The 25,574-nt window shown below is 41.6% G+C and overlaps 1 protein-coding gene across 2 annotated transcripts in view; it reads left to right on the forward strand.

Moving 5' to 3' along the window:
- Amotl1 (angiomotin like 1) overlaps positions 1-25,574 on the forward strand; it is a 138,856-nt gene that overhangs the window by 51,115 nt on the left and 62,167 nt on the right. For both annotated transcript variants that reach the window (XM_026396103.2, XM_026396104.2), the window contains 2 exons: positions 16,253-16,402; positions 20,663-21,590. In XM_026396103.2, the coding sequence (XP_026251888.2) occupies positions 16,253-16,402; positions 20,663-21,590 (1,078 nt within the window). The remainder of the gene's footprint in view (positions 1-16,252; positions 16,403-20,662; positions 21,591-25,574) is intronic.

The raw sequence follows: 25,574 nt of genomic DNA on the forward strand, positions 1-25,574 counted from the left end.
TTGGTAGTTGGGTCAGATTGCCCCACATTGCTGTGACGGCAGCAGATGCAGGGCAGGTGTGTACACCTTGACTTTCATCCTGTTATACCACAGATGAAGAGAGAGAAAAGTTAAGGAACAATGATGGCAGGAGAGGAGAGCTTTCTTCTTCTTTGTAATGCTCAGGACAGAGGGCAGGTCTGTGCCCCCCACCTACCCCAGCGTCACTCTCTGAAGATAGATCCTAGGCATATGAGGGATATTCAGTTGATGGTTTCTGATGCCTTCTTCAAGCCCATCTGGCCCTTTACTTTCACGACAAGGTGGCCAGGTAAGCTGGGGGCTTTGGAACCTGTGTGTGTGTGTGTGTGTGTGTGTGTGTGTGTGTGTGTTGCTAGGGAAGGAACCTAGGGCTTGGTGCATGCTAGGCAAGTGCTTTACTACTGAGCCATACTCCAATCCCAAGATGGGACTCTGAAGGGCCTTTGGATAATTCCTTATATCCTCTTATTTTGGTCTTTAATAATAAGACTATAATATTAAACTTATTTTCAGAGAAATGTGTGTTTTAGGTCTTCCTTCATCTTACGTTCTTGAAAAATTGAAAATGTAGTTTTAGTCTGTAGTTAGCTGAATAGTCTGACATAACAAAACTGTAGGAACTTTCATCTGTGATCTTCCTGAACATCTTGCTACTGTTTTTTAAAAGCTTACTGATTTGGGCATATGTGGTGGTGTACATCTATAATCCTAGTGTCTTGGGAGTCAAAGGCAGGAGGATCCCAAATTTGAAGCCAGCCTCAGCAACTTAGTGAGGACCCTTCTCAAAAAAAAAAAAATAAAAAAAAAAAATAAATAAATAAATAAAATAAAAAAAAAGGACTGGAGAATGTAGCTCAATGGTAAAGTGCCAGGACTTCAATCCATAATACCCATATTAGGAAAAAACAAAAAACAACAGCACATGATTTGATCATCTCTTGAAAGTGAATTTTACAGTGGTGATTCCTGTTTGACTTTTCCATTATTACAAAATGGATCTAAAATATATTATTGTTGTTGTTGTTATTATTATTATTATTTTGCCATACTAGTACCTAGAGGTGTTCTACCACTAAGCTACAACCCCAGCTCTTTTTATTTTATTTTGAGACAGGGTCTTGTCAGGTTGCTGAGGCTGACCTAGAACTTATGATTCTCCTGCCTCAGCCTCCAGAGTAGCTGGGATTACAGTTGTGCATTTCAGTGCCTAACTGGATCTAAAATTTACTGAGCACTTACTATATGCTAGACCACTGTCCATAGCCCTTTCCATTGTCTCATTTGATTTTCACAACAGCTCTATATAGTAGGTGTTATTGTTTGCATTAACTGACAAGATAATGGGTTCCAAGAAATTATTTCATTTGTTCCAGTTTATATAGCTAATCAGTGATAGAGCCATGATTCTTATATTGTTTAAGAAGCAAATTTACCAGAACAAAGCATAAAGCATGGTGTGTCCTTCTTTCCATTTAATATTTTTTCCTCTATCTTTATTATCCTTTAAATCTTTCTAATACTCTGGCGTTTGGGCTGGGCGACATCATTTTCTTTTTGTCCAAGAATAGCTGAGTTTCCTGCTTAACAAGTTATTAAAGTTTCTTTCTTCTTGTCTCCCAAAGTAATCTCCTGGAGCCTTTCCTCCTCCTCCTCCCCTTTCCACTTCCTTCTTCTCTCTTCTCTCTCCTCTCTCCTCCTCCTTCCTCTTTTGCCTCCCCCCCCCCCGCCTTTTCCTAGTGAAAAAAGATCATTGCTGATTTGTATACCACTTTATAAAAATTCCTTAAGGGCAAGAATGTGCATTCATGTACCATATTCTCTGGGTAGGTGGTTGTTTGTCTTCAGGTGCATTTTCATTAATCACAGGGGTCCATTCTTTTGAGAAATGGAGTTCTGCAGTGCTTTAATGCTTTACATCAAAGGGCCTCTGTGTGTCTTCTTAAGGTTTCCCAGACTTGCCCTGGGCTCTGGGTGGCTTCCTTTGCCCAGTTGGGGAAGTGACTCATTCTCAGAATTGGTTTCCACCTTTTTCATCTTTTCTCCTTAAGTGTTACAACTTTTGGACTTTCCCCATGGAAGAAGCTGTGTAATGTAGAGAGTCATTTCTCGAAGAGTCGCCTCTGGGGCCTTGAGAAGCAGTATCTGAGACTTAAAAACTACTTTTATAATAATACTAAAGCATAATGCACTTTTTTTCACTGTGTTCACATTTGCACTTTTGTAGTCAAAAGCTACAGTGGGTAAAATTGCAGGTGCCTTAGAATAAATCAAGGAGGTGGCACTGGATCGTGCTTGAGGTCAGTTTATTTTTCACCCACTCACAATTTTTTTTAAAAAGTCCATTTTTCTTAAGAACATTCCAGTTGAATGTTCTTCAATGATTAATTATGTTAAATCTCAAACCCCGAGTACTCTTTTAATATCCTGTGTGACAAAATGAGATGTACACAAAAAGTGCTTCTGCTCCAAGTCAAGGAGAAATACTTTTGTGATTGAGTTGAGAGGTACATGTTCAACTAGCTGCTCCCCCGCTCACACAGTAAGTTATAGTAACTTGAAAGAACAACTGACAAACTATCCTTATTGTGATTTGGTAGATGTTTTCTCAAAAATGAATAAAGGGAACTTGTCATTTCAAGTGGAACAACTATTTGCTGCCAGTGATAAAAGTCAAGCTTTTGATTAAAAGTAATCTCATGGAGCCATTCTTTGCAGTTTTGGAAAATTCGTATCTTCCACCTTGAACTTGTTGCTTTCCAGGATGTAAAAGACTTTTCCGACGATCTAGATCCATTGTATATTAACAAATATGATTTTGTTGATATTATATGCTTGAAATGTTTCAGTGTTTGGATGATTTATATTATTCAGTGAATATCCCTTTTCTGGATGATCAGTTGTACGTTGTTATGAAGTTTTACGTGGGTTAACAAGAGCTCCCTCCAAAGTGAAAGATGGCCCAATAAGATTTTAAAGTAATAGGAGGATATCCAGAGCAGGCCTCTGGTAGGTGGTCATGCTTCATATTGCATTTACTTTTAAGAACTTGCCACTTGGGTTAGTAGTCAGATTGCTGTTACTGCAACAAACATCTGAGATAAATCAATTTAAAGAGGTAAAAGCTTGTTTTGGCTCACAGTTTTTAGAGGTTTGAGGCCACTGTGGGTAGAGACTGTGGTAAGGCAGCCTATGGTGCAGGAATGTGTGGCGGTGCAAAGCCATTCACCTAATAACCGCCAGGAAGCAAAGGAAGAGATAAGAAAGTGCAGGATCCCATTATCCCCTGCAAGGGTGCACCCCCAGTGACCTAACTTTTTCCAGTAGGCTCCACCACTTAAAGGTTCCATACTCTCCAATAGCACTATCACAGGCTGGTGACCAAGCCTTTAACACATGGGACTTTGGGGATACTTCCAAACCACAGCACTCACTGATTGTTGAATTTTGATATAACTTCAAAGAATAGTCATGGTTATCTGAAAAAGGCTATTAAAATACTCCTCTTGCCAACTACGTATTTGTATGAAGCTCGGATTTCTTCATCTACTTTAACCCCAAATCATAGATTGCAAGCAAAAGCAGATAAGAGAATCCAGCTGTCTTTTATTATGCCAGGCAGAAAGAAATTTTCAAAGCTATAAAAGAGTCCCTCTTTTTACTGCTTTTATTTTTCCCAATAAATAAGCTATTTTTCATAAAAAATATTTTATATGATTTATAGTTGAATTTATTATTTTATTTAAATGAGTCAACATATAATTTTCTCAGTTTTAATTTCTAATAAAATAAATATTGACAGATATGGCTCACATAAACAAAAGCTCATTGGTCCTCAGTAATTTTTAAGAGTGTGAAGAAGAGGTTCTGAGACCAAAAAAAAAAAAACAACCAAAACCTGAGTGGGCTGGGGTTGTAGCTCAGTGGTAGAGTGCTTGCCTAGCATATGTGAGGCACTGGGTTTGATCCTCAGCACCACATCAAATAAATAAATAAAAGTCTGAGTGCTTTTAAAAACACCAGTAGAAGCCATAAACTCTCCAGCCAGTTAAGCTGGGTTTGAATCGTGCTTTCACTTCTAATTGTGTAACTTTAGGCAAGTTATTCTCAGTGCCTTAGTTTTCTCATCTGAGAAATGGGGATTATGAGGATTGAGTTAGTTCAATCCGCTAGAAGAGAGCAATGCTCTTTGCATAGAAAATTCCCAACCGTGTGTGGTTTCTTCTTTTGCCCTTCCTGAGGCCTGTGGTTGATTTGCCTCCAGAAAATAGTATTTCACAACGTTTCCCACTATGCTCCCTCTCATCCTCCTGGTTGATGATAAGCTCAGGGTGCTTAAACCGGACTGTGTAGTAAAACTGAACATGACATTTGTGGATGAGCATTCATCTAGGTGCAGGGAGAAGCTCTAGAGCTTGTGGCAGATTCTTGTAAAGGGGCATCAATGATCTAAAATGGAAGAGCAAGGAGGAGGAAGAGGTTGATGTAGCCCTGGGCACAGTTCTAGGTCCTATGTGTGTGGAGGTAGGTGTGGACATAGGTTTCTGAGCTCACTGCTCCACACTACCTCAAGCCTGTGTGGTTGCATTTCTGTTCTGTTTGGCCATTGTGTGCTTTGTATGTCTCTCTGACTAGACTCTCAGATCTGGGTCTTGTGGTACCAGGCATTGTCTTGCCCACGGCAGAGGCTCAATGTCATGTGTTTTGGTTGACTGAATGAATGAATGGACAGATAAATTAGTGAATAATTCTTCCTTTTCTGCAAATCAAATTCACAGGTCTATGATCCTGGGAATTATAAGGAACTCAAATACTATCACAAGTATCTAGCAAAATACCATTGAAATTCTGGGGTTTGCTTCACAACAGTCAGCACCGAGTTTGCCACTCAGGCTTATGGCTGTGAGTTGTGTGACACACCTGAGGTGTGTCATTCCTGGTGCGTTAGGGTACAAAGGAGATTATGAAGCCTAATTCTCTGGGACATGAGGGTTACCTGAGATAATGTTTGTAGCACGTCATGTTCAGTAATGCCACTTGGGATGTCTTCCTTCCCTATCCTGAGATAGCTGTGTGTCTTACGTGGACTCTGGCTGCAGTTGGCCTCTGGGATCAACTGATGTGTAGTTGATTCACATTATCTCTCTAAACCCGAATAACAGATTATCCCCATTCTCAGAGGAGGGTTTTAGAGTTCCAGATTTATCAAGCAGTTATGTATAGAGTGCTAGGTGTTTTTATAGGTTTTCCCTCATCATGTTATTAACTTAGATATATTATTTGATATGGTCACCTTGTTACCATACTATGTAGATACATGTTATTTACATGTAACTAAAGTAGATATATCCCTTTTTCCAGTTATTCAGATTAGCAATTAAAACTAATTAAAACTATTGTCTTCAAATCTGAACTTATTAAAAACAAATGATAGGAAAGAGGCTTCCTTCTACTAAAGGAGTTAATGCAGGTTAGTTGGCTCTAGAAAGAGTTAAGTCTCTTACTCATTAATCGTTATTTAGCTTCATTAAATTCAACACATTTGAGTTTCAGGTATGCTTAATTTATAAAATTTCAGTTCCCTATGACTTTCAGAAGTGCACATTTTATAAGAGTTTATATAGCAGAGAAGTACAAGCTTCCCAGACCTGAGTTCAAATAATCTGTGAAGGATGGTCAAAGAATTTATTTCTGGTCGACTCTTGTAGAGAGGCCATTTTGATGTGGAGACTTGGTAGTGATGCATTTGGCAAGTTTCATGTGTAGTACTGACACACTGCAGGTTCAGGATCCATTGTTCAAGGGGAAACACTGTCATGACTTTAATACGCACCAGATGGAAGGGATGAGGAAGGGTGGTTTCCTCCATTGCTTTGGTGTCTGGTGATTGGCCAGGAGCGTGCTCTTATTTCCCATAGTTTGGGTAAGAAATAACACAAACAAAATGGCTCTGGATTCTTCTCTGCCTCATACTTTCAAAGAAGGAAACTTTCCCCATTGCCTTTCCTCTTTATTCACAAACAAGAGTGTTTCATTAAAACTACCCTCATTTTCAAAAACAAAGAAGAAAACCTAGCAGGGATGGAGATGTGACTCAGAAGTATAGTCCATGCCTAGCATGCATGAGGCACTGGGTTTGATCCCCAGCACTGGAAAAAAACGAAACAAAACACCCACAAACCTTTGCTTTGAAGAGACTGTACTGCTGGCTGGTTTCGTGGCTCTGGACACTTCTTAACCCATGTGAGCCTCAGTGTCTCTGTCAACAAAATGGAAGTAGGGTGGTAATAATCAAATAACATAACTTTTGTAAGGAATGTACCTGAACTAATAGGGTCTCAGTAAATTTTTGATGGTGCTCTTTTATTTCTAAGGGCATATCTGGTTTCTTGGCAAGTACTGGTTGCTTTGAATGATGTAGTTCATCGATGAGCCCATAGTGCTTTACCAGCTAGGTGGATGTGTACTTGCCTCTTGAGAGAATCCTGTCCCTGTGGAATGGCGCTGCCTGACACACTTCCCAGTGTCACCCAGCCACAATGATGTGGGAAGGCTTAAGGAATTGAGTGACAGCAAGTGTGAAGTACTCTGCTGTCTTGGTGGTGTGGGTGAGAGGGGAGCTTTGAGGAGCATAACTACTATGTAGACATATGGCCATTTTATGCCTAGGGGTTTGTTTTAAAGCTTTCCATCTTGTTTGTTTTCCTTTGTTAAAAGAGTGTCAGGTACTTCCGACTGCACTCAGGGATGCAAACATATTAAAGTTTGGCAGTCATGCTAGTAATACTTTCTTTCTCTTAGTGGGAAGTCAGTGTGTGCCAGGGCCACAAAAGAATACTTTTGTGGTCCTGAGATGCCTTCTGATAGGTCCTAACAAAAGGAGTGAAACTAAAGAGTGTGAAATGTCAGTAACTGGGGTTTAAGCTTATATGTGGAAAAGAATCTTTGAAGTCTGGGTACTTTTGGTCTTAGTTTTAGATAAGTTATGCACCAAAGACATCAATAGGAAATATGAATTATAATGATACCCATGTAACAATTTGAGTCAAGATAGTTAAGTAGTCTTTGGGTTTTATATTAAAATCCAAATGTTATGAACTGCCTTTTCCTTGTAAGGTTCTTTTATTATGGATTCTATCACAGGGTACTTGGTATAATAGGTAGGACTGGAAATATCCCTCTTTTTTTTTATGGTGAGTGAAGAGGTCCCCCAATTCTGCCTGGCTGTAGTCCCCAGGCATAGTGCCTGCCTGCAAGGGACAAACACCTTTCTCAAAATGCTAGTGTGTGCTCAAGCTACACAAGTCCTGTAATGTTACTTCTAACTGAATCACAGAATACTTTAATTAACCAATTTTAGCAGTAGGTGGCTGTCTCTCTCTGTCTCTGTTTCTTTGTCTCAGTTTTTTTTTTCGTTTTTCTTTTTTTTTTCTCCCAGTAGCTTTTACCTTGTTCTCCTGAGTAGTTTGAAAGAGACCCCAAAATAGACACCCACCTATGAGCTGAATTCTGTAGAATGAAGAATATGCCTATAACTGGTTGTTTTAAATTGCATTTCTCTATCTACTAAGTTGATGTATTTATTTAGTCCCCATTATACTAAAAACTTTTAGATATTGTAAACATATGCAGATTGTTCATTGAGTCAGTGAATATGCACTGAATACTTACTGTGATGTTATTTCTTCGAGCAATTGGAGATACTAGGTAAATAAGACTTGGTCCCTACTGTTAAAAATTTACAAGTTAAATGGGGAGGAGAAAAAACTAAATGCATAAGGAAGCTTAATATAGACTGTTTCGTCAATATTCATAGAATGTTGTCGGAGTCCAGAGTGGCACACAGAAATCTGGAAGAGAAGGGATAGGTGACTTCGTGAAGCAAATGGCCACTACAATAGAGTTTCAAAAGATCAAAGGACTTTTTGATGGTCAAAATATGTGCTTTAGCGTCTAGTATGTACCAAAGTAAGAATCTCCTAGACTCATAGGGCAGAAAGGCCCTCCAGATGGAGAAAGCTTTGCGGGAACTGCAGGTATTTATTTAGGATTTGTGCAAAGATAGTTGGGACAATTGATATGATGTACTATAATTCAAGATGGTGCTAAGTCATCTATTATTTAAGATACAAACAATGTTGTGATAATATGAGAGTCAGAGCAATTGATTTTTAAAATATAAATCTATCAGATTCTTGATTGTAAGTAGCACATAGTGACTTTGACTAACTTAACTACACACAAAAAAATTAATTGGAAATATATTGGGCTGTCACAAATTAATGGGAAGGCTCAGAAAACAGAGGCCATAGCAATCACTACTGGTGAAAGTGCTGCCACGGATAATGTACCCATAGCCTTTCGTCTTTGTGTCACATCCTCAAGAGTAGGTCCTCAGTACATTGGGAATAAGTTTAGGTCCTCCCAAATCCTGGACCAGGAAGGGACCCTGTGTCTTCTGTAATGGATGGTAGCATCTGCCCCCCAATACTTACACTGTGGCTTCAGCATTCTCTAACATCAAAGTATTTAATTGGCTGATTGGCTTGTCAGGAAGGGAGTGTGGTGGTAGTAGTTATAAACTGAACCTGGCTGGGTACAGCGGCACATGCTTGTAATCCCAGCGGCTCAGGAGGCTGAGGCAGGAGGATTGCAAGTTCAAAGGCAGCCTCAGCAAAAGTGAGGCACTAAGCAACTCAGTGAGACCCTATCTCTAAATAAAATACAAAATAGGGGTGGGGATGTGGCTTGATGGCTGAGTGTCCCCTGAGTTCAGTCCCTGGTATCCCCCCCCCCCCACCGGCCTGTACACAAAAAAGTTGAACCTGATCTCTAAATTATTCTCCAGTTCTAGAGTGTTGTGAAAATAATGTGCTAATGCTTTTAAGAATACCCTGTGAATACTAGATCCAGGGTCTACAGATGTGGCTTCATCTTCCTTGCCCATAGTTAAGCTACTGTTCCTTAAAGACACAAACACTTCCGTGACTCAGTCCTGTGATTCTTTTTTCCCATGATAGGCTTATCTTCCTTGGCTCCCTCCTCTCCCTACCCACTCCTCGCCTCGCCTCCCAGGTCTCTCCTTTGTCATTGCAGCACTGTGTCCCTCTCCTCAGTCAAGGAGTAGCAGTAAATTACCCCTGGGCCTCCAGAGATGGTGGTGTGTCCCTCACATAGAGCACTTGGGCTGTGATGAACGAGGGTAGCTGTGTGCCTGCTGGTCTTTGGGACCAAATCCATCATACTCAGATCTAGAACCATCTTACTCATTTCTCTTTATTTATAGCTCCTATTAGGTTAAGCACATGTTTGGCATTTTGCTTTACACTGATAATATCAGAGATATTTCTAATACATATCACTAAGTTAAAATTCAGACAAATTAAAATTGTTCATACACATTTTAGATTGAGTCTAAATTAAATAGGTATTAGTGTATTGATTTCGCTTGTTTTCTAGCATAGATGGATTGGTACAGGATTGGAATTCAAGTTTGATGCCTGTTTGGAAGGCCACACAGTATAGGGATTGGGAATCTTGGTAACCCCCCCTCTGACACCCAACCACAAACCTTGGGTTTCAAATAATGGTTCCCAGGGGAAAAGAGTGAGAAATCATGTTCTGGCTGTACTTTTGGCTTAATGGTGGGGATTCCTGTTCTTTTTTAACAATATGGGTGTTGTGTGCAGGTGTCTGTAGAGGAGGGGCCATTGCCTGTCTATGCTTCACTTAGGTCTCAATGTGTGGACTGAAAATTGGCCGACCCCAGATGAGCTAGCTTGCTTTCTTTCACATGGGACCTGGGAACAGGCTAGACCCTTATTTTTCAGATACAGATCCCAGGTTCTTCAGGCATCCTAAACATTGTTTCCAGGGCATCCTGTTTCCCGAGCCGGGTATTTCACTGTCCAGAAAAACTCAAGGTCTGCCAGAATCAGAAGGTTTAAATGCTTAGGTTTAACTTTGAGGTCACTGGCACACTTGGCAAATTCCTCAGCCCTTTGAAAGAAAAGGTAGAAGCCATAGAATTGTTTGTTGCTGCGGTTAAACTCTCTATTGTAGTTAGAGGAGATTGTTCTACTCCAGACAGTGCAATTGTTTTTCAATGCATGGGGAGGTTTTAGATTACATGTAGCTGGCAGAGAGGTTCTCACTTTGGCAACACCAGGGAGTTGTTTTGCAATTAGTGGATCGTTGAGGAATGGTCCTCTGGCCTGCAGAACTCAAAGCACCAGTATTGGCTGCAAAGGAGAAAGTGCCTCTGTATTTTAGGGGATGGAAAGGTGCAGGGATTTATCTGGAACTCTCAGAAACTGGCATTGGAGGGATCTTGGACCTTCTCTTACTTGACAGCCAGCAAGACCATTGGACAGAGTATTGCCATGTTCTCTCTATCAGAGAGCATAGTTGTCAGAGAGCATATATTTTATATGCCACCTGTAGAAATTAACAAATGCACAGTATGGTGTTTTCCTCAAAGGGCTTATAACTTCACCAGGGCAATAACATCAGCTTAGATTTAATGACTACTGCAAAATACTAGGCCATTGATGTTGATGTGCTGGCTTTGTGCACCTCAGAACATAATTGCTGTGGCATTTGAGGGAAGGGAGGCTGGTGTTTGGGAGGGAGAAGACGTTCTGGAGGAGGTAAATTTGCTGAAATGAACTTTAAAGTAGTTGGAGGTGGGTTGGGGTGAAGTCAGAGGTTTGTACTCAGAGAATGAGGATGTTACAGGATGCTGGGGTGCTGAGGGGACCAGCAAGACTACTGACAGCTAAAAGAGGGGCCTGATTATTAAAACAAACAAACAAAAAACCCCAAAACAACAAAACAACCTTCAAAATCAAAGTGCAACCTGGAACTTGTAACCCAAATGGTTGTATGCAAGGGAGTGCCATGCCAGAGCGGAGTGTAAGACAGGAATTCCCCGTGGTGTGTGTATTGAATGATAGTGGGATGACAGTTTAATGTCCTCCAGATTTTAAACCTAAAGGAGACTTCTGAGCCTGATCTCTTGGCTTGGTATCAGATGCAGGATCTGCTCCTTGGGAGTCCACTAGTTATGGTGGAAGATAAAGAAGAGGAGCAGCTCACCAGGGCCCTTGTTGTGCCTCTTGCCTCCCCTAGAAAACTAATTTCATTTTACCTTAATTCCTTTCTCCTTCAACAGTGGAACCTTTTGTTGTTACCACTATTGAGTAATGACAAAGGTCTTGTTCAGGTCACATTACCCGCAGGCCTCTGGACAGTCACAAAGAAAGTCTAAACCATGATGGGGGAACGTTCCTCGCTTCTTCAGTAAGCTAGAAGCAGTCAGGCTCAGTGAGAGGGGAGCCAGGATTCTCTGTGTTGACAAGGGACGCGTGCATTTTGTCATTTAGGAGCCAAGCTGGTGAAATGCGTCAAATATAAAACATAAATGTTAAACCTTCAACAATCCTGAAAAATCTCAGAATATCATGTTAAATGCAGCACAAATAGATCTCTGCTTTCCTTCTGGGCAGGGGCCCTGGGAGCTGTGGGTGCCCCTCCTCCAGAGAAACCCTCCCAGACAGCTGACCCTTTACACTGACCCTGCTGGGTCTCTGGTGCTTTGGCCACCTCCCGTGCACACTGAGGCATGTGAGTGGTGACCCTCAGACAGGGTTCTGGTTTGGAAGAAGATAATTGTAAGTTAACCATGAAGATGAGACGTTTTTATATGGAAATAGCTCTTCTGGCACCCCTGTGGGCATCTACACTATAATACCACACACTGTTGAGCCCCCAGAATCCTCAAGAGGCCAGAAGCCCCCCTAAACTGGCAGTGTTGCTGGGTGGCTGGGCCCGAGCCAGCCTTGCAGGACCTTTCTGGGTGGTAGTGGTATCTGGGGCCTCCTGTTGTTTCTCACAACTCCACTCCTGGTTATGAACTCCCAGCCAAGACGAGAGCTTTCCCCTCACACCACGCCTCTCCTTCTCATTTCTCATTTCAGACATCTTTGACCCTGTCAAGTTAGATCATTTGGTTTAAGAAAATAGACTCAACTTGAGGTACAGGAGCTTCTAGGGAAGACAGTGAACTAAAATAGGCAGAGGATGGGGTCCAGCCTCTCTTAGATGTGTCCCGCGTGGCCCAGGAATGCAGTGCAGATCCTGTGGCACATGGTACTGCCACTTTTCCTTGCCCTGCTGGTGAGAAAGCAAGAAGTGTGATTCCTTCGGGCCGCCTTGGTGCTGGGATAGCTCACCTGACTGATTCCTGGCTTGAGTGGAGTGATAAAAACGGGGCCACCTGCCTGCCTGCCTGCCTCAGGGGCCTGTTCTGGTCATCCACTCGGCTCTCCTCCCTTTCTTCAGCATCCAGGAATGATGCCATCTGTGGGAACGTGAGGCAGTGGCCTCCACACGTGAATGGAGAAAGGAGGCACTAGTTGAGCATCATGTGCCTCAGTCCGAGAGAGAGGGAGAGTTGTGTGTGTGTGTAAGCCCATTGGGAGACCACTCTGTTCAGTGTCCTGAGGCCCTAGAGCTCTTGAATCTACTCTTAGTTGGCAGCCCATGGGTAAAGTGGGGAAAAGTAATTCCTTCCAGTGTGGTAGTGAATGGCTTAGTGCAGGGCTCCATCTGAGCTCCACACATCTATGCTCTCCTTTATATACATTTGTTTAGGCATGCATACCTCAATTTTATTAGAGGTTTGCTCTTTTATCATTTGAAATTCTTAGTCATGTGACTAGAAGGGATCACCCAAAGTGTAATATGCTGCAACATTCATTCCTGACCCAGGTCTATTTTTTAAAAAATATCTGTTTTAATTTGTTCTTTTTAGTTACACATGACAGTAGAGTATATTTTCATATATTTATACAAATAGGGTGTACATCTTATTCTAATTATGATCCCATTCTTGCGGTTGTATGTGATGTGGAATTTCATTGGTCATGTATTCCTATATTAAAAATAGGAAAGCTATATCCGATTCATTCTACTGTCTTTCCTATACTCATCTCCCTCCCTTCCCTTATTTCCCTTTGTCTAATCCAATGAACTTCTATTCTCCCTGCTCCCTTATTTGTGTGTTAGTTAGCATCCACATATCAGTGAGAACATTCAGCTTTGGTTTTTTGGGACTGGTTTATTTCACTTAGCATGATAGTCTCCAGTTCCAACCATTTCCTGGCAAATGCCATAATTCAATTTTCTTTATGGCTGAGTAATATTCCATTGTCAATATATATCACATTTTCTTTATCCATCTGTTGAAGGGCACCTAAGTTGCTTCCATAGCTTAACTTTTGTGAATTGAGCTGCTATGGACATTGATGTGGCTGTGTCACTATTAATTTTAAGTCCTTTGGGTATATACCAAGGAGTGAGATAACTGGGTCAAATGGTGGTTTCATTCCAAGTTTTCTGAGCAATCTCCATACTGCTTTCCAGAGTGGTTGCACCAATTTGCAGTCCCCCCAGCAATGTATGAGTGTGCCCCTTTCTCCACATCCTTGCCAACATTTATTGTTACTTGTATTCTTGATTGTCATTCTGACTGGAGTGAGATGAAATCTCAGTGTAGTTTTAGTTTGCACTTCTCTGATTGCTAGAGATGTTGAACATTTTTTCATATACTGTTGACCATTCATATTTCTTCTGTGGTGAAGTGCTTGTTCAGTTCCTTTGCCCCTTTATTAATTGGGTTATTTGATTTTTTTAGTGTTAATTTTTTGAGTTCTTTATATATATATATATATATATATCCTGGAAATGAATTCTCTATCTGAGGTGCAGGTGGTAAAGATTTTTCTCCCATTCTGTAGGCTTTCTCTTCATGCTCTTTATTATTTCCTTTGCTGTGAAGAAGCTTTTTAGTTTGATACCATCCCACCTATTGATTCTTGATTTTACTTCTTGTGCTTTAGGAGAGGAGTCTTTTTGAGGAAGTCAGTTCCTAAGCCACCATGATGGAGTGTTGGGCCTACATTTTCTTCTAGTGGATATACATCTCTGGTCTAATGCCTAGGTCCTTGATCCACTTTGAGTTGAGTTTTGTGCAGGGTATGAGAGAGATAGAAATAGAAAAAGCAATCATGAAATTCATTTGGAAAAATAAGAGGCCCAGAGTAGCCTTTAGTGAGAAAAGCGAAGCTGAAGGTATCACAGTACTAGACCTTAAATTATACTACAGAGCTACAGTAACAATAACAGCATGATATTGGTACCGAAATAGACATGAAGACCAATGGAACAGAATAGAAGACACAGAGACAAACCCAAATATATACAGTTATCTCATACTAGACAAAGGCACCATAAACATATATTGGAGAAAAGATCATCTCTTCAACAATGGTGCTAGGGAAACTGGAAATCCATATGCAGCAAAATGAAATTTAACCCCTATCTCTCATCCTGCAGAAAATATGACTGTTTCTTTTATTGAAGCAGATGGGCTGTCAGCTCCTCTTTGACTTGATGGGAGGAATGGGGTGGAGGCACAGAAAGGTGTTGTGTGTATGGGTGTGTGTGTGTGTGTGTGTGTTTGTGTGTGTGTGTGTGTTTGTGTGGGTGTGTGTGTTCGTGTTCCTCTATGTGGACGTTCTCCCCCTAGCTTAAAGCTTCACAACTTTGGCTGCTCATTGGGGTCATTTAAAGAGCTTTATAAATTATAGATACCTGAACGCAACCCCCAGCTTCCAAATGAATAGGTCTGTTTGAGGCCGGGTTTTAAAAGTTCCACAGGAGATTTTGACATGCAGCCAGGATTGTACCTTGTACCTCCCTAGTTTTCTACCTGCCTGAAAACAGAAGCCAGGTCAGGATTTGGCTTTGGATCCTGGCTATCTAGGATCCTGATTTTAGCCTTAGATGTTCAGATATTTATATTTATATATATATACAGATGTAGAAGATGAGGACCAGGAAAGATTTGAGTTTCTTTGTGGAATAGTCCTTGTAGATTGGCAAAACAAAGAAAAAACAAAAAACAAAACAAAAAGAGGGAGAGAGAGAGAGAGAGAGAGAGAGAGAGAGAGAGAGACTGAGAAATAGTGTCCTGTGCATTTGAACTATGATTTTAGACTATCTTCATACAATATGTCATTTCACAAAGTGAGAGTCACAACTGTTTTTATTTTAAATTTATAAGGTAAATAGTTATCAAAATCTTTTTTCTTTCTAGGGCAGATGTGCCTATGATTCAGGAGCACATATAAATGCTATTCACTTGTCGAGGTAAAGAAACTCAGGAAGACCACCAGTGCATTCCCATCTCACAGCTCTTGGTATAATTAGTGGCTTACTAGTAGCTTCACGTTGTGGGAAATGGGTAGAAAACAAACCTAGGAAGAAATTCAAATGACCAGTTCAAAGCGATTGCTGAACAGCATTTTTTCTTCTAATGGAATTGTCTTTGGGAAAGGATTTTAATTTTTTAAAAATGTTTGACTCTCCAGAGTTAACTAAGTTACTTTTGCTAAAAACAGGCTTACACATGGTGCCCACACAGAGAAATCTGCAGAGCAGGAAATAGGCTAGACCCATCCTGCTGAAAGTTCCCATGGATATTTTGTGTGTACTGTCGGTGTCACTGTAGTGGTATTTCATGTTCAGTGGCTGTAGGACTGAGTTCAGTGTCACATTTAATTGGAAGAGGAAGCACACTCTGGTTTGTGTGTGAAGCAGAGAAACTGGAGCCGAAAGGCCAGTGCTTGGCAGAGGCCCAGATTCCAGAACCTCAGCTCCGTGCTGCAGCACACGACTTCAGAAATCTTTGAGTGAGGCCTAAGTAAACTGGGCTGGGACATTCTCTTGCAAGCATATCATCTGACAAAGTGACCACCTCTTCCTTGAGCTCGTTTATGTTGTGAGAGATATCTGCTCTTCACACTTTGGTTCTCCTTTTCTGGCCTTCCCATCTCTCTCCTTTCTATCTCCCTCCTTGATCATTCTGAACTTGAGGACTTGGCTTTGGATGGTGCTGCTGCCGCTGCCCTTGGAACTGGAACATGTGAGGCATCCATGCTTCTGCTCAGCGTGTCTTGAGGACTGTGTGTTGACCTCATGGGTCATTTTTGTGGGTGGCTGGACTTGTGATAATTCTGAGTAGTAACTTTGGAATTTTATGAATCAAAAAGATAGGGCACTCCTGCTGTGGGTTGAAATGTGGGAGCATGCCTTGTGGGTTGTCATGAGTCACACAGGAAGAGGGGGCACTTGATTGGCACTAACACACACGTTACTTTCTTCCTCCCAGCACCCGCTCCTGTCTCTTACAGCCCCAGCAGTCCTGTGCAAATTCTAGAAGATACCAGCTACTTTTTTTCGGACTTTCAGCTCTACTCTGGGAGGCATGAAGCATCTGCTCTGAAGGTGGAGGCAAACAGTAGCATCAGGGAAAAAGTTGGTAAGTCCTTTTGCTGACTCCTGTTGGAAAACAAAGTGACCATATGTCTCACATTTTTATCTCTTTTGATGCAATAGCTTTTCTTTATATGTGGTTTTGCTTTTTGCATTTTCAGTTACCCAAGGTCAACCATGATCCAAAAATACTAAATGAAAAAAAGCACAAAGAAAAATTTGCAAGTTTTGGATAACTTTTCTTACAGTATGTTGTTACAATTGTTCTATTTAATTTTTAGTTGTTGTTGTCAATCTCTTAGCATGCTTAATTTATAAATTCAACTTTATCATAGGTGTGTATGTACATGAAAAACTTGGCATGTGTAGGGCTCAGTATTAGCCTTGGTGTCAGGGGGATCTTGAAATGTATTCCTGAGGAGAAAGAGAGACTACTGTAACTCAGATTTTTCTTTTTATCTGTGCTTATCTTAAAATTAGCATATTGGCTCATTAGTTGTCTCTTTGTTGGTAGATGCCTTATTTTTATTCATGCTGTGCTTTACTGTTAATAAGACTATTTTATTGTAGTATGTGACTCCCCTTGTGAGACTATGTGTGTGTGTGTGTGTGTGTGTGTGTGTGTGTGTGTGTATATATATTTCAGAATTATATCATTTAATCCCTAAATTTTCTCTAATTTTTAAATACTTTTTTCTCACCCTTTTTCAAACTCTTCTTTTTTCTGTTTTTGAGACTGGTGAAACTATGAGGGAATCTCTAAAAATACTTCTGGGGAGTATCTTATGGTTCCTACCAAATGTGCTTGTAACTCGATTTTCTCTCACTTCAGTGAAAATAGAATTCCATAGTTTTCATGTTTATTGAGACCCATTCATTTTTTTATTTCTTTATTCATTCAGATAAGTCATTTTCCACTAGAATGATTTTTATTTTTGTTCAAATTTTTCTTCTAGTCTTATTAAAAAATTCTTACTCTTGTAGAAATGTAGAATTGAAGGCACAGATGGAGAATAGATGATCAAAGGTGAGCTTGAGGGTCTTCTCTGTAAAATGATTGGTTTCCTCGGCAGTCATTTTCCGAATGCCTGTGTGTACGGGGCAGAGCACTTGGTGTGGGGGGGTTATAGCCCATGGATGCATAGACTATGCTCTCTATGGCTGGAGCTTGAATTCCAGTAGAGGAAGGGAGATGATAATATACTGTAACAATGTTCTAATAGTGTCATATTGGAATATTGTAGTAACAATATACTAATATTAAGTGTGGATTAGAAGGAGAAGAGGCCAAAGGCAAGAGGTTTTAGGAGGCTGTTCGCAGAAGCTGGTAAGGAGAGCTGGCACCCCCCAGGGGTGCCAGAGGGTGTGGAAGAACAGACTCCACAGGAAAGCATATTGGTGTAGAAACTAGGGTTTGGTTCTGACTTCTAACTACCATGAATGTGAAAATTTTTAATGAGAATTAGGGGACCAACATGGAATTGCTGTCTTTTGCTCTTGCCAGGACACTAAAAATGTCATTGTCTTTCATACTTTCTCAAAGTTTAATACCCAGGAAGACAGAGGAATATAATCCTTGATGGTCTTTAATTTAAAAAAAAAGATAGTTGTACCAGGTGCAGTGACTAATGCCTGTAATTCCAGCGGCTCAGGAGGCTGAGACAGAAGGATTACAAGTTTATAGCTAGCCTCAGCAACTTAGTGAGGTCCTAAGCAACTTAGGGAAATCCTGTCTCAAATTAAAAAATAAAAAGGTCTGGAGATGTGGCTCAGTGGATAAGCATCCGTGGGTTCAATCCCCAGTACCCCCCCACACACAAAAAAACCCAAGAGATAATTATAAGCCTCCTTCTATTGATATCTGTGTAAACACACACAGATGTGTTTGAATACATACATTATAAGCAATCACACTACTTTTTTTTTTTAATTTCACTTTAGACTGAAAAAAAACTAGCTTGGCAGCTAATTAAATGTGGGTAGCAAAGGAGAGAAAAGATGAACAGTGAATATGAGATTTCTATCTGAATGTCGCATGATGAAGATGCCATATATACGAGAAAATATATATTCTTGAGGATGAATGATGGTTTAGGGAAACTGACATATTGCCTGTATATATAAAAACACTGAACCATTGTTGCTTGGAACTGTGCAAGTGCAGTCTGTCCAGAGATGTTGTAGTCCAGCTTCCTGGACACAATATGGGGAAGATACTGAGGTTCAGAGAGTGTGAGTGATTTACTCAAAGTCATGCCAGTAGTAAGTTCTGGAATTTTTACAGTCATAATGCTATATAATATCCTTCATACACTACTTAATAGTACTATTGGGAAATGATCTAGGTGTTGTGTTTCATGGGGCTCACTTAGGTATTGTTTTGAATATCTGGTTGAATATCTGAGAACAGCATTGAGCTGTGTGCTAGGAAAGTGCAGATGAGAAGACTTGAATCTTTCCTTTATGGAGTTTGGAGTCTTTGTAAATAAGTAATTGCTGTTTGCTAGGATGTTTGCTTCAGTGGCATTTGTACAAATGGAATAGGGACTTTGGAGAAGGAAGGCTCAAGCCTATTGGGCTACAGCAGAGAAAGGTTTTACTCTGAAGGTAGATTTGGAGCTGCCCCTGAAGCATAGAATTTCCCAAGAGACACAGCGAGATGCCTCCTCCCAGGGATCGGGAAGAATGTCGTGAGAGCCTAGAGGCTGGAGACAGCTAGCGGGTTTTGGAAACTATACATACTTAGATATTGCAGGAGGTTATTAAACTCCAAGGGGTTACCAGTGCTGGGCAGGCATGACATGAAATGTGGCAGGTGACATGAAATGTTGATAAATAGGTAAGCAGTACCTGCTACACAATATGATAGAATGTCAGCTTCATCCTATAATTGATTGTTGGGGCTTTGTGCAGAGAAGTAATAGGAGTCAATTTTTCTGTTGGAATAATTTTTCAAGGTAATGTGGAAGGTAGATTGGGATCTGAGGGGTGGGTTTAGAAATAAATAGAAATGAGACTAGAGTCAGGACATAAAGTTGAAATGGTCTGGATATGAGAAGCCAGTGACTTGTAAAGTTGTGGAATGCTCATAGATTTGGAGTCAGATCTTGGCTCTGCCTCTCTGAGGCCTCTGACTTATCTTCTCTGAGCCTCTCTTCATCTGTAAGCTGGGTAATAATATCTGCCTCATGGGATTGTATATGGGATAAATTAAATAACACAGGAAGAGATTGTAGTGCAACAACTGCCACATCATGTACACTTTAAAATCTTATTGTGATTATTAATAATAAACTTGGAGATTGACTTAGGAATAATGAAGAAAGTTGGCAGAGATCTTTAGGGAGCAGAATTGACAGGTGATGACTGGATGTTGGAGGTCAGGGAGAGGAAGGAATTACTATGGAAAACTCCCAAGTTTCTGGCCTGACAGAATGTAGCTGAGACAGGGGAAGCCCAGGTTGGAGTGGACAAGTGTGTGGGGAAAGGAGTATGTGTTGAAGTAGAAGGGCCTTAAGAGCTGTCGGCTGCTGTTTTAGATATGGGAGTGGTGACTCGGGAGAGGAGATGAATATCCTGTTGAGTGAGGGCAGAAGAGCACTCAAGACAGACCCAGACCTGGGCAGAAATGTAGAATTGAAGGCACAGATGGAGAATAGGGAGCAGGCAAGTGTTCGGAGGCAGGAAGAGGGGCAGCCTGGATGCCAAGTTAGAAAAGCATTTCAAGAAGCGCGTGATCAACCATGTCGAATGCTTTGGAAAGGTTAGGTGTGTAATATGAGAGTTGGAAAACTCTTGTTGGATTTAGTTACTATTCGGAGCAGTGGATGGAGACGGAGTGTGTTGGTTGCTTGCTGAAGATAACCAGAGGAGAAGGAAAGGGGAGATGCAGGGTAGCAATTAGAGGTCTGTGGTAGGGCCAAGAGAAGACGGTTTCTTTGTGTTTGATTTGGATTTGGGCTTTTTTTTTTTTTTTTTTTTTTGAGATGGGAAAGACTTGGGTTATGTTTATGTGGATGAAGAGAAGGGACCATTGGAGAGGTTAAAGAAAAGGGGGTGGGGGAGGTGCTGAAGGATGAAGCAAGTCCAGGAGGAGCAGGAGGAGAGGAGATGGAGAGTTGCAGAGTCACTGTGAATTGGAGAAACATCCATGATACATTGCAGGATAGATAGGTGGAGGGGATGGGATATTTAAAATCTTGTCGTTAATGCTACTGTAGTTAGAATGTTAATTGTTCCACCTACTTATAAGCATATATCTCCTGGGGAACAGCCTGATACCTTTTTTCTTATGTTTGTCTTTTAGAGGATCCTCTTTGTAACTTCCACTCCCCAAACTTCCTGAGGATCTCAGAGGTGGAAATGAGAGGTTCCGAGGATGCGGCAGCTGGAACAGTATTACAGCGGCTGATCCAGGAGCAACTGCGGTATGGCACCCCCACCGAGAACATGAACTTGCTAGCCATTCAGCACCAGGCCACAGGGAGTGCAGGACCAGCTCACCCTACAAACAACTTTTCTTCCACGGAAAACCTCCCTCAAGAAGACCCACAAATGGTCTACCAGTCAGCACGCCAAGAACCGCAGGGTCAAGAACACCAGGTGGACAATACGGTGATGGAGAAACAGGTCCGGTCCACACAGCCTCAGCAGAACAATGAGGAACTGCCCACTTACGAGGAGGCCAAAGCCCAGTCACAGTTCTTCAGGGGGCAACAGCAGCAGCAGCAACAGCAGCAGCAGCAGGGGCCAGTGAGCCACGGTTACTACATGGCTGGGGGCACCAGTCAGAAGTCCCGCACTGAGGGGAGGCCCACGGTGAACCGTGCCAACAGTGGACAGGCTCATAAGGACGAGGCGCTGAAAGAACTGAAGCAGGGCCATGTCCGCTCTCTGAGTGAGAGAATCATGCAGCTGTCGTTGGAGAGGAATGGTGCTAAGCAACACCTCCCCAGCTCAGGGAATGGAAAGGGGTTCAAAGCAGGAGGTGGGCCCTCTCCCGCCCAGCCTGCTGCGAAAGTGCTAGACCCTCGCGGTCCTCCACCTGAGTATCCCTTCAAGACCAAGCAAATGATGTCCCCAGTCAGCAAGAACCAGGATCACGGACTTTTCTACAGTGACCAGCACCCTGGGATGCTCCACGAGATGGTCAAGCCTTACCCTGCTCCTCAGCCTGCTAGAACAGAAGTGGCCGTGCTGAGGTACCAGCCACCCCCAGAGTATGGGGTTACCAGGTGATTATCAAGCCTTGGGGGTCCACTTAGCAGTCATGTTACTTTCAATGCATCTTAGATTTTTTATCATTAGGCTTTTTTTTTTCCCCCCTCTCTTGTATATAATATTTAACAGTCCACTTTGGGGCAAAATGAGTAGAGGGCAACTGGGGATTTTCTCCAAACTTAAGAAAGCAACTGGGGGAGGACGACTGGAGGGGAGGGACCACCAGTGTTAGCACCCTGCCTAGAGGCCCGCAAAGGAGCATTCTCCTGGCTGGCTTTGGAGGGTGTCCAGACTCCCTAAAGAACATACTGTTGCCAAAGAGTTTTATAGTCTTGTCTTCACTGTAGATTTACTGTAGTCTGAATGTTAGAACAGATGAATTAAAGAGACCCTGAAAATCACATAGTTCTCCTTCCTTTTTAGGTGGGAAACTAAATCCTAGAGAGATTAATAAATGTCCACACAACTCTGGGAAGCTGGGGACTAGACTTAGGTGTCCTGACCATCAACATCTTTTCACCCTTTTACCCTAACTCCTCTTATAGCCTTCCGTGTGTCTTCTGACTGACTGGTGGATTCAGTCACACCAAGTGTGTGCTTTGTGCCACTTTGAACCAGGCTCACAAATGAAGATAGGGTTCCTTCCCATGAGGACTCTTTGGCGTTATCTCTGGGAAAAACCAGTACTTGAACAGATCACTGCCATTCATTGTGTTATTTAGGATAGAAGTGTGAAGAAAGTGCTAGGGGAACAGACAATATGGCTCTCAGCTGCTGGAGCCGGAGAGGGCTTCCCAGAGGAGATTGGATCTTGAAGGATTCATGAGTTGTGGGATAGAGATGGGAGAGCAGGATGTACTGTGGAGGGAATGCCCTTTCTTGAGACAGAAAGGCCATAAGGATTTGTCTGGAATCAGGGGCAAAAATACAATTGGGAAGCCTGGTGCTTTTAGGTAGGGACTGTGTGTTGGTGTTTAATAGCTGACTTCAGTGGCAGAGCAAGATGGATTAGAGGATCCTAAGGCCCTTCAGGAACAGTTTCAGTAGTCCAGGGAGGAATCAGTGAGGGTGGCCAAGGCTGGAGGCAGTGGGAATAGAACAGTGTTGTAAGTTAAGAGAGGCAAGGATAGAGAAATGACAGGATTCTGTGATTGACGAGATGTGGAAGTAGAGGGACCGGGCAGCTGGGAATAGGGCGGCTGGAAAGCAAGCTCTCAGGAGTGAATTTGGGAGTTGCCAGTGGTTTGAAGTTACTGAGCTTGTGTGGGAAGAGAGTGGAGCACGAGAAGACAGGTGGCCCCTGCCTATTATTGGATGTGTCATTCTCATAAAGGGTTAGGTCTATTTCTAAATTGAATGAGTGAGGGTTTCTCATGTGACCCCAGCACTGGGCACATGGCACAAGGCACGCCCTGATGCACACCCTCTGAAAAGGGAGTGACCGGAGTTCGGCAAAGTGTTGGCTGACCTGCCACTTACTCCCCAGCTCGGACACCTCCCCACTGTGGGGGGATGCCAGCTTTGAAGCACTCTCTCCAACTTTTAGACCATGGACGGCCGGTGGAATGTGTTCTTCCTAAGGTGGGGGTAACTGGACCCCACTGGGGAATCCAAGATAAGACCAAGGAGCTCTGCTTCTTAAGGTTTTTGTCATTAGGCTTTCTTCTTCTTCTTTCCCTTTTATAGTTCCTTATGTCAGAGGAGAAATTTTAACTCAAAAGCTTCTAAATTCCTTGTATTTGCATCTCATAGATGAACTTCAACTGTTCAAAATAATCCATGGTGTTTTCCAGAATCATGGTGTTCCATACATTCCACTCAGACTCTGAAGCTTGATAGAGGGTGAAAATCTCCCCCACCGTAGTTTCCTTCCTCTTCATTGGCTTAGTATTTTTTAATGGAGGTACAATAAGTGGGTCATTTTGCCCTTTGTCAGTTGGCAATGGATGTGGTATGAGGAGGGAGAGATGATCTGGGAGGAGGGATGCACTTCTTGGAGTTCTGTCCAGTTATTTTTGGAAAGTGTCATTTGTGTGGAAGTGCTGATGTTAGAAAGAAGAAGAAACGTATGTGGGGTTTGAGCTTATTGCCAGGTTTAGCTGCTGGGTTGATGTGACACATCAAAATATCTTAAAAGACGTAACAGACAGGCCATTGAGGCTGGGTCCAGAGCTGTAAGGCTGCTTTGTGAGCTCGGCCATGGCTCGCCAGCAAGGCTCCAGCGGTGCAGCCCTTGGCTGGCTGGGTAAACAAAGTTGCATCCACACAGCCCTGCTTCAGACACTTTAATAGCCTGCTCACCAAGGTTTGAGCCTGAAACTCAGCAGTGTATGATATTCAACCTGTCTGTGACCCAAGAGACAAGCAGGGCTCCGTTGAATTTCACTGTTATGTTCCTTTGTGCTTAAGGGGTTATCTGTGTCACTAACAGGGATGGTTTAGGAAGTTATAGACTGTTTGGTGCCACGTACTGTAACATAGGCTCCTGCAACCAGACCGAGAGGACTCTGGCTGAGTTCTCCCAGTGCTATAAATGTGGGCTCAGGAGGTAAAGGATGTTCAGTGTTTTGGTCCAACCCATAACCTTGTTGAGATTTGACTCCTTTTTATCTAGAGACGGATAGTTCCAAAGAAACAAGCGATAGAATGCATGAGAAGAATAATTTGGATTTCTTCATTCTTGACTCACTATCACTTATAAAACCTCTCGCCTGCACCGATGAGCTAAAGATGTGTGGAGTTGTCTGGTAGATGATTATTAAACACTTTAGATTCCTTTATGGAAACCCCTTGGAGAGGCCATTAGTCCAGGCTTAGTTGACTTGCAGCATGTTTTTGGCCCTTGTTGGTGAGCTGGTGGCCGGTGGAGAAGGAAGCACTAAGAATGGGACCTGCAGGGAATATGGGCTGCTCTGACTTTCCTTGAACTCTGTTTTGTTTTTCACTCAACCTGAAAGAGGAAAAGATGAAAGTTGGGTTGTCACTATGGAGAACTGCATTTCTTCCCCCACCCAAATCATTTGAATAATATTAGTCCTAAGTAATGAGTTGGCTTATGCATTGTGCACTGTTAGTGAAAATCAATGCATGAATGAATTCCAGTTGGATAGTGTGATTTTTGTTAGAGGAGTTTGGAGTATATCAGTCAACATGCATGTTTGTTTTCCAAAAAATAAGTGTTTCAAAAAATTTTAATGCTAGAGATTCTAAAAAATTCCTTATTAATATCCTATTTTCCAAATATAGCTTTTAACATTTTCCTATACAAATTATTTCTTTCATATTATAATCATGAATTATGTTCAGTTTAGTGGGCTAGAGATATAGCACGGTGGCAAAGCACTTGCCCATTATGTGTGAGACCCTGGATTCAATCCCCAGTACCCCCCCCCATAATAAATAAACCATAAATAAATAAATAAACCACATATTCAGTTTAATATCTTAGCTTTTTTTAGACATCATTTTTTTCACAGTTTCCCATTTTTTCACAGCAATAAATTTCATAATTTATTATTATGAAAATAATAAATAATCCTTTATTATTTTCATAACCATCCATTTTATTGCTGTATAATATTTTATTATGTATATAATTTATGCCACTTTTAAATAAATAGCATAGTGAAATTATCATACATATCAAAATTTCCATACTTTGGCTTACGTCCTTAGGATCATTATTTAGAAATGAAACTTGAGTAAATTATAGTGAACGTTTATTGGCTTATGATGCTGGATAACTTCATAAAAATATGTACTTTTTACTGCACTTTGATCAACATTAGTCATTATAATTACAACAGTTTTGCCAATTTAAAAAGAAAGTAGTGTTTCCTCCCTTAATGTGCAGTTACTAGCTAGGTTGATTTTTTTTAGGTGGTATGTTTGTCATACTTATTTGAACCTGAAAATTGGCTCTTCCATGTTTTTTCTTCATATGATTTACATGTTTTAATGAACTCCAAGTAAATTGAAGCCTGTTTTCTCTAACACTT

The sequence above is a fragment of the Urocitellus parryii genome, chromosome 4, assembly GCF_045843805.1.
Source record: "Urocitellus parryii isolate mUroPar1 chromosome 4, mUroPar1.hap1, whole genome shotgun sequence".
In the NCBI taxonomy this organism is placed as follows: domain Eukaryota; kingdom Metazoa; phylum Chordata; class Mammalia; order Rodentia; family Sciuridae; genus Urocitellus; species Urocitellus parryii.